Source organism: Neoarius graeffei, chromosome 6, assembly GCF_027579695.1.
Source record: "Neoarius graeffei isolate fNeoGra1 chromosome 6, fNeoGra1.pri, whole genome shotgun sequence".
Classification (NCBI taxonomy): Eukaryota; Metazoa; Chordata; class Actinopteri; order Siluriformes; family Ariidae; genus Neoarius; species Neoarius graeffei.
The window spans coordinates 57,953,609-57,968,162 of NC_083574.1; the positions used below are offsets into that span (position 1 = coordinate 57,953,609).

At 42.4% G+C, this 14,554-nt stretch overlaps 1 protein-coding gene across 1 annotated transcript in view; it reads left to right on the forward strand.

Annotated features, from left to right (window-relative positions):
* Window positions 1-14,554, forward strand: part of hydin (HYDIN axonemal central pair apparatus protein) — a 338,453-nt gene that overhangs the window by 213,553 nt on the left and 110,346 nt on the right. Inside the window, exons 32-35 of the mRNA XM_060923930.1 lie at window positions 3,996-4,145; window positions 4,962-5,201; window positions 13,029-13,158; window positions 14,362-14,535. Coding sequence (XP_060779913.1) covers window positions 3,996-4,145; window positions 4,962-5,201; window positions 13,029-13,158; window positions 14,362-14,535 — 694 coding nt within the window. The remainder of the gene's footprint in view (window positions 1-3,995; window positions 4,146-4,961; window positions 5,202-13,028; window positions 13,159-14,361; window positions 14,536-14,554) is intronic.

Below are 14,554 nucleotides of genomic sequence, written 5' to 3' on the forward strand. Positions count from 1 at the left end.
CACACCAGCTGAATTCATCCTCAGGAATTCTGCCTACCTCATAGATGGCATGTATTTGATCCAGAGGATTTGTGGAAACCAAAAGACATTCACTGAAATTGCCAGCCATGCACTTGCACTTGTTATGGCTGAAGGATCTTCCTGTGCCTGTAGAGATGTTGTCTTTGAAACCTACAGAAATTAATCTATCAAGACTGCAGAAAGATAGACAAGTGGCAGATTATTCAACCAAGTTAAAAAAAAATTGCACCTGAGCACAGCATGAAGCAATAGCAGAAGTTCCTTTCCAACTCAAGTAAAAAGGAGAGCCTGATCTAGTTTCTGGTGGATGAGTGGAGGAAACCACAAAATTGCAAAAGGTATGCTTGAAAGGAACTGGATATCACAACTAGGGAGATCTGTTACAAGATATGTGAAAATGGGTCCATGGAAGTTGATGAACTTAAGTCTACACATGAGATGGCAGACACAGGGCTCCTGCTTCATGCTAAGCATTCAGCATCTAGTGGCAATGAGGCAGTACAGAGTTTCTGAAGACACAGATGTTTTTGTCCTCTGTGTTGCATTCAATGCAGATATCCCCTGTGATATCTATCTGAAAACTGGAACTCAGACTAGGATAAAGTACACAGATATTGCAAAAGTGGCAAATGTTCTTGGGCCTGAAACCCATAAAGCTCTTATTGGGCTGCACATGGTTACTGGATGTGATACTGTCAGTGCTTTTGCAGCAAGAGGAAAAGTGGCTGCCTTAAAACTCCTCAAGAACAATCAAAGCTACCAAGAAACCCTTGAGGAACCTGAGAAGGAGTGGAACCTGAGCCAGCAGCTTTTCCATCAACTGCAAGCTTTTACCTGCCACATGTACAACCCCAGGGCACCAACAATTGAAGTAAATGAGCTTCACTACTGCTTGCTCTGTGCAAGAAAAGGAGAAGCAGCATCTTGGCAGCTTCCTCCTTGTGCATGATCCTTGTACAAACACTACCAGTGTGCTAACTTCCAAGCAGGTGTCTGGAAGCACCCAACAGAACCATGCCCATTGATCCCATCTCCTGAAGGCAATGGATGGTGCAAAGAATATATAGATGGAGAGCAGCATCTTGTGACAGACTGGTTTGATATGCCTGCTACACTAGATGCTGTCCTTTAGTTACTGTTCTGCAAGTGTACCAGATCATGCAAAATGCCTTCATGTACATGCCTTGCATGAAGGCATTTTGCATGTTCTGGTACACTTGCAGACTAGACTAGGCTGAACTATGTTCTTTAAAAACATGCAGCAATCAGACTGGGATACAAACTCATGAAAACTGTGAGTAGAGTGATGAATCTGATGATGATTGCACTGAGGGCTGTGTACTTCATGACTGATTGTTGGGTCTGAATATCCACACACAAGTCCCATCCATCCATCCATCCATCCATTATCTGTACTGTAGCTACAGGGTCGCAGGCAAGCTAGAGCCTATCCCAGCTGACTATGGGCGAGAGGCGGGGTACACCCTGGACAAGTCGCCAGATAATTGCATGGCTGACACATAGAGACAAACAACCATTCACACTTGCATTCACACCTATGGTAAATTTAGAGCCACCAATTAGCCTAACCTGCATGCCTTTGGACTGTGGGGGAAAGCAGAGCACCCGGAGGAAACCCACGCAGACAACATGCAAACTCCACACAGAAAAGCCCTCATCAGCCGCTGGGCTCGAACCCAGAACCTTCTTGCTGTGAGGCAACAGTGCTAACCACTACACCACTGTGCCACCCCTTGACACACAAGTATGCAACTTTAAACTGATACAGTGCCTTGCAAAAGGTGTTTGTCCTGTTTTGTTGTATTACAAGCTGGAATTAAAATAGATTTTTTTGGGGGTTAACACCATTTGATTTACACAAAATGCCCACCACTTTAAAGGTGCAAATTGTTTTTTGTTTTTTTATTGTGACACAAGCAATAATTAAGATGAAAAAACAGAAATCTGGAGTGTGCATAAGTATTCACCCCCTTTCGTATGAAACCCCTAAATATGAGCTGGTCCAACCAATTCACATCTTGAGTCACATAGTAATTAGTAGATTAAGATCCACCTGTGTGCAATCAAAGTGTCACGTGATCTGTCACATGATGTCTGTATAAATCAACCTGTCCTGGAAGGACCCTGACTCTGCTATACTATGAAGCAAGCAATATGAAAACCAACAAGCACTCCAAACAGGTCAGAGACAAAGTTGTGAAGTATAGATCAGGGTTGGGTCATAAAAATATCCCAGGGAGCACCATTAAATCCATTATAGCAAAATGGAAAGAATATGTCACCACTACAAACCTGACGAGAAGGCCGCCCACCAAAACTCACAGACCAGGCAAGGAGGGCATTAATCAGAGCTGCAACAAAGACACCAACAATAACACTGAGGGAGCTGCAAAGATCCCCAGTGGAGATGGGAGTATCTGTCCATAGGACCACTTTAAGCCATACACTCCACAGAGTGGAGCTTTATGGAAGAGTGGCCAGAAAAAAGTCATTGCTTAAAAAAATCACATTTGGAGTTTGCCCAATAGTATGTGGCAGACTCCCCAAATATATGGAAGAAGATTCTCTGGTCAAATGAGACTAAAATTGAACTTTTTGGCCATAATGGGAAACGCCATGTGTGGCGCAAACCCAACACCCTGAGAACATCATCCCTACAATGAAGCATGGTGGTGGTGTAACAGGATTGGTGCTTCCACTTGGCATTAAGTTGAGTGTGGTTAAATAGTGTTCTGTACGTTTAACCCTTTGGTGACTGACCCCTTGAAAATGGTTCCTCCAGGAACGATGACGTTTCAGTTGTCAAGACAACGGAAAAACTAAAATACAAAAACAGAAAGATACGTCACAATGCTCTTGTGCACAAAACAAAATGCTCTTGTATTTGTATTTTAGTTTTTCCATTGTCTTGACAACTGAAACGTCATGGTTCCTGGAGGAACCATTTTCAAGGGGTCAGTCACCAAAGGGTTAAGAAACCAGTAGTTATGGGAATGATGCGTTCTGCTCTTCCCAGTTTGTCTTGCCCGCGCAAGTGGTAGGTCACAAGTTTGGTACACCGAATAATTTATTGATATTTTGATTACTTTTATATTTATTCCTTATTTCAATGTACATGTACTTAGACTTTGATAGACATTTACATGGCAACTGAATTGCATGTTTATTGCATCTCTCCAGTAAGTATAGACTGTTAACTTGTAAAGCCTATTTTCTGTGTATGCTAACATAAGTGTTCCCATATTTTTAGTGGCAGTATTGCCAGTTTGGACAGTGAGTGATGCAATGCTTTTGTCTATTGTCAGGTACATGTTTGTTCTTATTAATACACATGTAGTTATGGGAATGATGTATTCTGCTCTTCCCAGTTTGTCTTGCCCACGCAAGTGTGGCAGTATTGCCAGTTTGGACAGTGAGTGATGCAACACTTTGTCTATTGTCAGAATAAAAACCTTAACTGGGAGTTCCTGTGTGGTACTTACAACACAACGCATATAACATCTGTTACAGTAGCAGCATCATGCTGTGGGGATGCTTTTCATCTGCAGGGACAGGAAAGGTGGTCAGGACTGAAGGAAAGATGGATGGCACTAAATACAGGGAAATTCTGGAGGAAAACTTGTTTGAGTCAGCCAGAGGTTTGAGACTGGGACAAAGATTCACATTCCAGCAGGACAATGAGTCTAAACATACTGCTAAAGCTACACTGGAATGGTTTAAAGGGAAACATTTTAAATGTCTTGGAATGGCCTAGTCAAAGGCCAGATCGCAATCCAATGGAGAATCTGTGGCATAGTGTGAATACTTATGCACGCTGCAGATTTCTGTTTTTGCATCTTAATTATTGTTTGTGTCACAATAAAAAAAACAATGTAAAGTACTGAGGATAGTAATATTTTAAAAATGAAAATTAACCACATCAATATGCTTTCTTTTCTTGGTTGTGTGTCAAGACTGAAAAGCACATCCCACTTCACCTGAGACAGGAGACTAGTTCAGAGAAGCTGACTTCTCCACTTATCTTTGAGATGTTGCCATCCAGTGGTATGCTGTATCCTGGTGACAGGGTCAACGTTCAGGTCAAATTCAGTCCAGCTGAAGGGGTAAGAATTTCTAGTTGTTGGTGTATGTGATCCAGTAACCAGAATTTTTCTTCTCCATATGACTTGGATCTAAAATCCCCAAATTTTTCAATATGATGCAAATTGCAAACATAACTCTGGAGAGTGCTTATATCCATGGCCCCTTTACTGGCTTCTGTACATAGGACTTAATGAAGCTGGTAGTAATCATCCTCTCCCTTTGTCAGGGCTAAGCAATAAAAAAATGATGGGCTCTCACACTTGTGTGCATACATATTTATGTATAGCAACATCAAAAGTAGCAGACATGGAAATGACACACAGACTCAAACACTACTAATCTATGGTTTAAATAAGTAATTAGCCAAGAGTTTTGCTAAGGTTTTAGAGAATAATACTGTGACAGCAAAGTGGTATAAATTATACAGCAAAGGGCATATGGAGTAACAAAGAAGGATAAAGCACAACAGGAGTGGAAGGTTTTTTTTTTCTAAATTATAAAAGTTGTTCTATGAATAAAAACATCACTATCTGAGCAAGTGTTATTAAGATATGGCCACAATTTAGAGTGGTCAACCTCATGTAAAAATTGTTAACAATTTAAAAGTTGAATTTTTTAAAATGACAATATATGTGCATTTATTTTAGATATTATTGAGTCAGTAATTTTGCTTCATACGTTTCTGAGAGAAAATAAGATGTGAAAAGAAGTTATTTGAGGAAAAGTAAGAAGAACAGGGGAAGGTGGAAAATTTGATTAACTGTATGTGATGTTTACATTATGCAATCATGTTTGCTCATTCTTGTGATGGGTGCCAATAAGTATGTTCTTTGCAGAGACCGTACAGAGAGAGGCTGGTAATAGCAGTAGCCCAGAGCACCCAGAAGATCTTACTTTTAGCCCAGGGTCAGGGATTGGAGCCAAAGCTGGAGTTTTCCACCTCAGAAATTGAGCTGGGGCCTGTGCTGCCCTACAGCAATGGAGAGGAGGTTGAGGTGCTGGTCTGCAACCCCTGCCCTTTCCCCATTGAGTTCTACTCCCTGGATTTTGACAGGCAGTACCTGGAGGAAGAGAGGGTGAGTATTCTCTATACCACAGGAGATTGCTTTAAGACTACATGGGAAGCCCGGCTTCCTCTAAAATTTCATTAAAATGCAGCAGTGTTTACCAAAGCATCAAGATTATTTATCAATATTGGTGGAACTCAATATTTTAGCATATCAAATTATCAGATATCTCACTGCAGTATCACAGTGTCTGTTCATTCAACTAAATTTTTTTTTTCAATGAACAGCACAGCCTGCATGAAAATCTCCTTTGAAGCCTCTGTCACATGCTAACAGATACCCACTGAAGCTTGTGTGTCGATTAGTATCTGCTAGGTGTTTGTGTACTCACTGTTTTAATGCAGTGAAAGACTAATACTCACTGGACTTTTAACGCATCATCTTCCCACCCGGACACATAGCTTTACTGGGAGTGAATGTAGTGAGGGCGGGTACAGGAAAAAAAAAATCTAAATGTTTATTGGAAAATGCACTTTTCATTTGTCCTGCCTGGATGCATGGCTTCTCCTTATGGTGAATGGTAGATCTCTCAAACAGGTGGAAACTTGTAGCCAATTGCCAATCAGTAAATCGGGAATGAACATGACTGACATCTCAAACTTAAGCCACTGTTCTATACCCGTTTTGAACAGTAGATCTCACCTTGAATTAAGACAAAACTGATTTTTAAAGAACCTCATCATAAATTTTTAATAATGAAAAAAAAAATGGCTATGCCAATTGGTCTCTCCTAGTATGTTTAAGTTCAAGGAGTGGTTAAAGATGCATCATCTTTGAATCAAATTTTATGTACTGACTCCTTATACAGCAGATGTAAATTAAAAAAATTACATACTGTATGCAAAAGCATAACAGGTAACCATGATTTTTAACAGTAAGCCAAAATTTATTTTCTAAATTGTCAGAAGAGAGTTCATAAACATAATAATTTTTTTTACCGCCAGACACCTTTCCAAGCCAACAGAAGACCATTGTGGTTAGAGACAATTAGGAGGGATAATTGGCTAGAGGAACACTGTCTTTGTAGTATCCATTTCATCTCAGCTAAGTAGCTAACTATCATGTGGGTGATGTTGGCTTGCTAACTAAGAATTTAGCAGTCTTAGCTTGTTAGGTAGCGAACATGTATTGCTTTAACATACCTTATATTGCTTTAGCAAACCTACGTAGCTTGTCTAAAATCTAAATAACACTGGATGGCTATGTCATGTTCTTACTGAGGAGTTGCCAATATGCATTTAGTTAAAGGTGCGGAGTGCAGAGTCATCTGAAATTTTCAAATTTTTTATTGTACATGGTATTTTCCTTTGTCTCACAAGAACAATATCATGTGGATGAGATGTGATCATTTTGATGCGCTGAGGGTCGCTTTTCTCCATTTTGGGACCATTTTCCTACCTCTTGAGGTGCACAGTATGGCTGTATGGAAATAGCTGAGTGTGAGGAGGTATAACTAATAGGGCTGTAACGATACACCCAACTCACGATTCGATTCGTATCGCGATTTTTGACCCACGATTCAATACGCCCACGATTTTTTAAATGTTTTTTTAAAGTAGTGAATTTGACTTATTAACATTTACTTACTTACATTAACTATTTAATAACAAATAATTCAGACCACTGCAGAGAATGAGTAATATGTATGCAAAAATGAACAAATGTATATCCAAAGATTGTTTTATTTCTCAAAATAATACTGTTGAGCCGGAAGCTCTGTTTTTTTCGGTTCTGAAAAAGTCATTTTTCCAAATCGTGTAAATCCGTTAAGATTTTTTTTGGGGGGTGGCTCTCTCACTGTCTCACTCTCATAGGGCCAATGATTTTCTGTGATCGCAGAAAACAGATGGAAATTACGGAATTTTTATGGTGAAACATTGCTCGCGTGTCAAAATGTAACTGCCGCAGAAGGCTTCCGCCCAAGCAGACATGCCTTCAGTGTTGCCAGATATTGCTAACGTTTTCCACCCCAAAATATGTTCAAAACCAGCCAAAAAGCACCTAAACCTGCCCAATCTGGCAACACTGCATGCCTTTCCGGTCAAGTGATTGTGATTGGCTTGTGGCACACCTAGCCAGCCAATGAGCTGCTTGTTTACAGATTCGCTCCCCGCGTCGCAACCAGAATGGCGACCGCTTAAAAGAAATGAATGCTCTGCCAGTGGCGAGTGTGGACGTTGCGTGACTCGCAGAAGATTGTCGCAGGTCGGCGAAAAAACGACTTACTAATAGATATTAAAAAAAAAGTAATTTAAGTAAGTTTAAAATGTAATTTAAATAAAAAGTAAAGTATTCATAAATTGAAGTTTGGAAGCGCCTCTGTTTTTGGGCTGAGGAGAAGTTTGAAAGGGTGTACCGCGATTCTGCCTTCTTGTATCGCGATACGGATCGTGGCTCTGCGTATCGCGATTTCGATTTCGATACGCATATCGTTACAGCCCTAATAACTAATTAGCATAACTATGGAACTGCATCACACCAAGATGGCGACGTGCAGAAAACATTGTGACTCTACATTGACCTCAGAGAGTCTTGTGGTTGACATTCACGAACAAATCCGTGAAACAAAAGAGGAACATATCTTTTCTCTGTTATTGCTTTTGTGTTGTTGTTGTTTTTTTCTCTGTAAAATCAAAACATTAAGTGTATAACTCCATCTCCGTGGAGTCGAGCCAATGCAATCTAAGACTAAGATAGCTAAGCACTAGCTAGAATGATTTACAGTGTCTTGCAAAAGTATTCATCCCCCTTTGTGTTTGTCCTGTTTTGTCGCATTACAAGCTGGAAGTAAAATGAATTTTTTTTTTTGGGGGGGAAGCATAATTTGATTTACACAACATGCCTACAACTTTAAAGGTGAAATTTGTGGTTTTACTGTGACACAAACAATAATTAAGATGAAAAAAACAGAAATCTGGAGTGTGCATAGGTCCCCACCATTAATACTTTGTAGAGCCACTTTTTACTGCAATTACAGCTGCGTCTCTTGGGTTATGTCTCTATTAGCTTAGCACATTTAGCCAGTGGGATTTTTGCCCATTTCTCAAGGTAAAACTGCTCCAACTCCTTCAGGTTAGATGGGTTGCATTGGTGTACAGCAATCTACAAGTTGTGCCACAGATTCTCAATTGGATTGAGGTCTGGGCTTTGATTAGGCCATTCCAAGACATTTAAATGTTTCCCTTTAAACCACTCCAGTGTAGCTTTAGCAGTATGTTTAGAGTTATTGTCCTGTGGAATGTGAACCTTCATTCCAGTCTCAGACCTCTGGCTGACTCGAACAGGTTTTCCTCCAGAATTCCCCTGTATTTAGTGCCATCCATCTTTCCTTCAGTCCTGACCAGCTTTCCTGTCCCTGCAGATTAAAAATATCCCCACAGCATGATGCTGCCACCACCATCCTTCACTGTAGGAATGGTGTTCTCAGGGTGTTGTTTGCGCCACACATGGCATTTCCCATGATGGCCAAAAAGATCAATTTTAGTCTCATTTGACCAGAGAATCTTCTTCCATGTGTTTGGGGAGTCTGCCACATACTGTTGGGCAAACTCCAAATTTGTTTTCTGAAGCAATTACTTTTTTTCTGGCCACTCTTCCATAAAGCCCTGCTCTGTGGAGTGTACGGCTTAAAGCGGTCCTATGGACAGATACTCCCATCTCTGCTCCTTTGCAGCTCCTTGAGTGTTATGTTTGCTGTCTTTGTTGCATCTCTGATTAATGCCGTCCTTGCCTGGTCTGTGAGTTTTGGTGGGCAGCCTTCTCTTGTCAGGTTTGTAATGGTGCCATATTCTTTCCATTTTGCGATAATGGATTTAATGGTGCCCCCTGGGATATTCAAAGTTTGGCATATTTTTTTTATAACCCAACCCCAATCCATACTTCTTCACAACTTTGTATCTGACATGTTTGGAGTGTTCCTTGGTTTTCAAGTTGCTTGCTTAGTAGTGTAGCAGAGTCAGGGTCCTTCCAGAACAGGTTGAGTTATACAGACATTATGTGACAGATCATGTGACACTTTAATTGGACACAGATGGATCCGAATCAACTAATTATGTGACTTATGAAGTGAATTGGTTGGACCAGCTCTTATTTAGGGGTTTCATATGAAATGAGGTTTACTGAACCAGTAAACTCTCCTCTGACGTGTTCTGTGTTGGATAAATTTAATCATAAAACCAATGCACACTCCAGAGTTCTGTTTTATTTCATCTTAATTATTGTTTGTGTCCCAGTAAAACAACACTTTGCACCTTTAAAGTGGTAGGCATGTAAATCAAATTGTGCTAACCCTCCAAAAATCCATCTTGTAATGCGACAAAACAGGACAAACACCAAGGGGGATGAATACTTTTGCAAGACAATGTAGTTGTCTGTCCAGAAAAATGACGTCATCTAACCTTGCTCTTTCTTGCACTTGCACTCACTAGGCAGGCTTTCCTTTTCTTTTCCGCTGGCTTTTAGCTGTCGAGAGAGCGGAATCCGCCATGTTTGCCCATGCCAACTTGTTTTGGTTAAAAGTAGGTCAAACATCCCCCATGGCGGTCACATGATATTGTATTGTATGATATATTCACTTGCTTCGGCAATATCCAGAATCATAAAATGCAGGACGCATTTTATCTCAGCAAAACATTTACACATAGGATACATGGTGTGTGTGGCATCACAACATCTTGAACCTCCAACAGCAAAAGAAATAGAACATTTTGCCCAGAATTCAACTTTGCAGTCAACACCATTAACTTTGTTCGTATGGCATCTGGTTGGGCAGTATGATGTCCTTGATGTTGTCATTATCAAACATTACCTCATAAACTACACGCTCTATATCCCAGTCCTTATAATTAGATTAAACTTGATTAGATTAGATTAGATTCAACTTTGTCATTGCACATGTCACAGGTACAAGGCAACGAAATGCAGATTGCATCTAACCAGAAGTGCATAGCCGTAAATAACATGTGTGTAATATACAAATATAAATGTACAGGAATTACAGGGTATGGAATGGTATAATGATATGATAGATATTTACAGTATGTACAAATGTGCAATATGAATGTACTATAGTGCAATGTTATGATATATGGCCCTTTTCCACTACCCTTTTTCAGCTCACTTCAGCTCACTTCAGCCCGACATGGCTCGCGTTTCGACTATCTCAAAACAGCACGACTCAGCTCGCTTCAGCCCTGCTTAGCACCCAAAACTTGCACGGTTTTGGAGTGGGGCTGAAGCGAGCCAAACCGAGCTGAGTGAGGCTGGGGGCGTGAGCAGACACTCCCCTGTGCACTGATTGGTGAGGAGGAGTGTCCTCACATGCCCACACACGCCCCGCGAGCACGCTGGGATCTGTAAACACCGTAAACCCGGAAGAAGAATAATTACGAATTACGAGAATTTCTGGAGCCTTATGCGCCGCGCCTCATCTATACGCTCTTGCCAGTATCTGTTGGCGTTGTTGGGGACAACAAGCCACAGCACCAAGACCAGCAACACTAACGACTTCATGTCCTCCATGTTTATTGTTTACTATCCGGGTCGTGAGACTACCGCTTAAAAGGTCACTGATGTCACTGTTTGCGCCGCTTAACGGCATCACGTGACGTCCACCCACTTTCGCTAACTCCACCCACTGTGTCCACCCACTTCCAGCCAGCATGGTTCAGCGCGGTGGTAGTCGAAATGCAACTCCAATAGCCCCGCTCAGCTCGACTCAGCCCAACTCAGCACGGCACGGCTCAGCCCGACTCAGCCACGTTTGTAGTGGAAAAGCAGCAATAGATATTTTCAGTATATACAAAACATGGTATGAATAAACAGTAGTGCAAATGGTGATAGTGCAGTGAAGTCAGTTCAGTTTGTTCGGGAGGGGTGTTCAGCAGTGAGACAGCTGAAGGGAAAAAAAAAAACTTCCTGAACCTGGTGGTTTTGGTCCGAAGGCTACTGTAGCGCCTTCCAGAGGGCAGGAGAGTGAACAGTTTGTGTGCTGGGTGGCAGGAGTCTTTGTTGATGTTTATGGCTCTCCTGAGACATCGCTTTCTGTAGATGTCTTCAATAGCAGGAAGTGAGGCTCCCACGACATGCTGGGTGATTTTCACCACCCTCTGCGTTGCCATTCGGTCTGAGACAGAGCAGTTCCCATACCTGACTGTAATATGGATGGTTAGGATGCTCTCAATGGTACAGTGGTAGAAGTTCACCAGATGTCTGAAGAGAGGTGTTTTTTCTTCAGAGTCCTCAAGAAAAAGAGACACTGATGAGCCTTCTTGACCAGGTTGGAGCAGTTGGTTGTCCAGGTGAGGTCCTGTGAGATGTGGATCCCCAGGAATTTGAAGCTGGTTACACACTCCACTGCTGCACCGTTGATGTGGATGGGTGTGTGTGTGTCAGCATTCCTCCTGAAGTCCACCATGAGCTCCTTGGTCTTATTGGTGTTGAGCAGCAGGTTGTTCTCGCTGCACCACACAGCCAGGCGGTCCACCTCCCTGTAGGCTGACTCATTGTTGTCCTTGATGAGGCCTATCACTGTGGTGTCGTCCACAAACTTGATGATGGTGTTAGTATAATGTACAGGTCTGCAGTCATGAGTAAAAAGGGAGTAGAGGAACGGGCTCATCACACAGCCTTGTGGTACGCTGGTGTTTAGGATGAGGATGGAGGAGCAGTGATGGTCTAAATGAACATGCTGGGGCCTGTTGGTTAGAAAATCCAACAACCAGTTGCAAATGGGAGCACAGATACCCAGATCTGTGAGTTTGGTGATGAGCTTAGAGGGGATGATGGTGTTAAATGCTGAACTGAAGTCTATGAACAGCATTCTGGTGTATGTGTTCCATTGTCCAGGTGCGAGAGGACAGAGCGCAGTGCTATGGAGACTGCATCTTCTGTGCTCCTGTTCTTGCGGTAGGCAAATTGGTGGGGGTCCAGGGTGGGGGGAAGACAGGATTTGAGATATGCTAGGACCAACTGCTCTAAACACTTTGTAATGATGGGGGTGAGTGCTACTGGACGGTAGTCGTTGAGACATGCTGGAGTGGAGTGTTTTGGTGTTGGCATGATGGAGGTGGTCTTGAAGCAGGTCGGAACAACAGCATGGGCCAAAGACATGTTGAATAAGGGCCTCTGCATGCTCTTGCGACAAGGCTTTCGCAGATAGCTTTTCGCAGACAGTTGTAATTTATTGTTGAGCGGGGAGTAATAGGCGTGCGCGATGTTATTCACCGCCACAACGCAAGGGGGCGCGAAATCACTAGGAGTAGTTGGTGGGTGTGGTTAGTGGAGTGTTTATCCTCCGGTTACTTATAATGACTAGAACTGGAGTCGTATAGATGTACGTATTTCCTCACTTCCTCGATCAACCGCTCTTCGTGCTGCTCCATCTTCGCTCGTGTTTTTAAAAATGGCGGTCGTGAAAACAAACCAAACCGGGAAAGTAGGGAAGCGGAAGTGCGTGTACAGCGGATGTAGAGTGGACCAATCAGAGCCCTCTTGTCTGCGATGCTGTCTGCGAGGCTTCTGCGGTGGTCACAATTTTTGGGAGGTGCGCGCAGAGCATCTGCGAAGGTGGGGGGGCTACACAGACACCATCTGCGACGCCGTCTGCGAGGACTGGGTTGTCAGCATAAATTGGCCTTAAGTCCGTCAGGACCCCCACCAGCTCTTCAGCACATGCTCTGAGCACAAGTCTGGGGATGCCATCAGGGTCTGCAGCTTTGCATGGATTGATCCTGCTCAGCACTTGACTAATTACTTGACCATGTCAGTTTACTGAACCAATAAACTCACCACAGACGTTTTCTGTGTTGTATAAATTTAATCCATCTACCTCCCCAGATCCTGCGGTTGATGAAAGGATATGATGCGCATAATAGATTGCTGCTGCCCCCTCGAGCCCCTGGTGAGCCTCTGCCTCCTGATCTTCTCGACTACTACCAAGAGCACAGGTCCCAGAATCCTGAACCAGGTATTATTTCCACTTTCACTTCCATAAAAGGATAGCTTTACTAAAATAAAAATGAAATCTTAAAATGTTTGAGATTAATTAGCATGGTTTTGTTTGCATAATTGTTTTTCACCAAAGTGACATAGTAGTAGTATTGTCTGATTTATTTTGAAACAGTTGCACAATACTGATCATGGGGGTTTGTTTGTTTGTTTGTTTGTTTGTTTGTTTGTTTGTTTGTTTGTTTGTTTGTTTGTTTTGGGGTTTTGTTTGTTTTTCATTTATCTTTGGTCCTGAGTTCTACTATGTAATCAATTAATTAGGTTTTGTTTGACCAAAACCTTTGCTTGATGAAAGCACCAAAATAGGCAGAGATTACATTTACCATGACTGAAAATGCATGTTGGAATCTAAAATCCAGTTTTTAGTAAAAGAGATACATGTGGCTATGCAGTCCCCATAGTAACAATGATTTGTGAAATAAATTGGTTGATCTGTGGTTTTCAAATAACAACATGTGCCATAATATATAATCTGGTATAATCAGCAGAAACAGTATAATTTAAGGTGTAGATTCTTGATTTGGGCGGCACGGTGGTGTAGTGGTTAGCTCTGTCGCCTCACAGCAAGAAGGTCCGGGTTCGAGCCCCGTGGCCGGCGAGGGCCTTTCTGTGCGGAGTTTGCATGTTCTCCCCGTGTCCGCGTGGGTTTCCTCCGGGTGCTCCGGTTTCCCCCACAGTCCAAAGACATGCAGGTTAGGTTAACTGGTGACTCTAAATTGACCGTAGGTGTGAATGTGAGTGTGAATGGTTGTCTGTGTCTATGTGTCGGCCCTGTGATGACCTGGCGACTTGTCCAGGGTGTACCCCGCCTTTCGCCCTTAGTCAGCTGAGATAGGCTCCAGCTTGCCTGCGACCCTGTAGAAGGATAAAGCGGCTAATGAGATGAGATTCTTGATTTGACTGTTTTTGTAAAACTGGGCCACACTGGTTTTCCACCTTGGTGTACTGATGAAGTCTATAAAATGCACTTGTGATATATTGCTGTTTTTTGAAAAACGTTTTGAAAAAGTACTGGCAGAGGCTGTTAGATTTAACAACAAACATGCATCAGAGATTGTATGCTATACATCATGTTGTATTAAAAAGGAATTGTTCTTTACTGGAAAAAATTTTCAAGGTTGTTCCAAACCTGGGCAACATTCACATGTCCCTTGTGCTTTAGCATCCAACACTGGCTCTCATAAAAATGGCAAGTCTTCTGATGCCGGGGAGAAGGAGAAGTGTGCAAGGCAAGAGCATAACTTATCAAATGCTCCAGGTGAAGAGTGCCCTCTGGAGGGGGGTGAGGCAGATACCACATCTGTACTATCCAAATGTGGGGCATCCAGGGGTGCAGGTATGCTTGGACCAAGTTT